Below are 742 nucleotides of genomic sequence, written 5' to 3' on the forward strand. Positions count from 1 at the left end.
AAAACTCTTATCTCTACACTTAAGATACAGCTTTGCAGGTCTTCTTGTTGTGTCCTAAACCCTTGCAGTTGCTACACTGGAGCTGACGCTTGATCATGTCTAGTGGTTCCACCTGCTTACTCTTTGGCCTCCCTGGTGGTGTTCGTCTTGTGGGCGGTGGAGTAACTGAAACAACCCCCTCAACGGGCGGTTCCTCCACCATCATCATCGTCATTGTGGTGTTAGGGACAGGGTTAATGGACTCAGCATACGTTGAACGGTAACTGTCTGAGGTAAAGTATCTGGAGCAGTAATCATAAGGGCTTTTCCCGATACATTCAATCACTGCAACTGCGTGGCTACATGGTAAACCAGTAATTCTCCATACCTTACAGTCGCAATCACACTGATTGATATCAACTAAGTTGAGGGATTCACCATGAACCTCGAATAAGCTATTGTGAGGCGCTGAAACCTGAAGTGACCTTGCAAGTTCTATTTCTTTTTGTAGCTTCTCCTCGTTGGTTGGTGTTAGGGTTGTAACCCATTCCCTGGATTGTACCTGATGGGTATATATCGATTGCATCAACTTTGCTCTAAGTTGGTCTATCATTTGCGTTATGGGCAACTCATGTGCTTCGGAAACCCAGCTGTAGAAATCTAGCCCAAAAGTGGAGTTCATGTGGTTATATCTCTCTCCTTCAAACAAAGCATTTGCCCAATGGAATGGTTCACTTTCTATAACCCAAGTGTAAGCATCAGG

At 44.9% G+C, this 742-nt stretch overlaps 1 protein-coding gene across 1 annotated transcript; it reads right to left on the bottom strand.

Annotated features, from left to right (window-relative positions):
- Positions 1-6: 6 nt before the first annotated feature.
- On the bottom strand, positions 7-736 carry LOC104774590. The gene has a single exon (XM_010499139.1). It carries the CDS (start codon positions 659-661, stop codon positions 20-22), a length of 642 nt encoding a protein of 213 aa, XP_010497441.1. The 5' UTR covers positions 662-736; the 3' UTR covers positions 7-19.
- Between the last annotated feature and the right edge of the window lie 6 nt (positions 737-742).

The sequence above is a fragment of the Camelina sativa genome, unplaced genomic scaffold (genome assembly GCF_000633955.1).
Source record: "Camelina sativa cultivar DH55 unplaced genomic scaffold, Cs unpScaffold03752, whole genome shotgun sequence".
NCBI lineage: Eukaryota > Viridiplantae > Streptophyta > Magnoliopsida > Brassicales > Brassicaceae > Camelina > Camelina sativa.

What these genes read in the sequence shown, in the direction of transcription:
- LOC104774590 (XM_010499139.1), bottom strand. Translation starts at nt 661, where the DNA reads ATGAACTCCACTTTTGGGCTAGATTTCTACAGCTGGGTTTCCGAAGCA.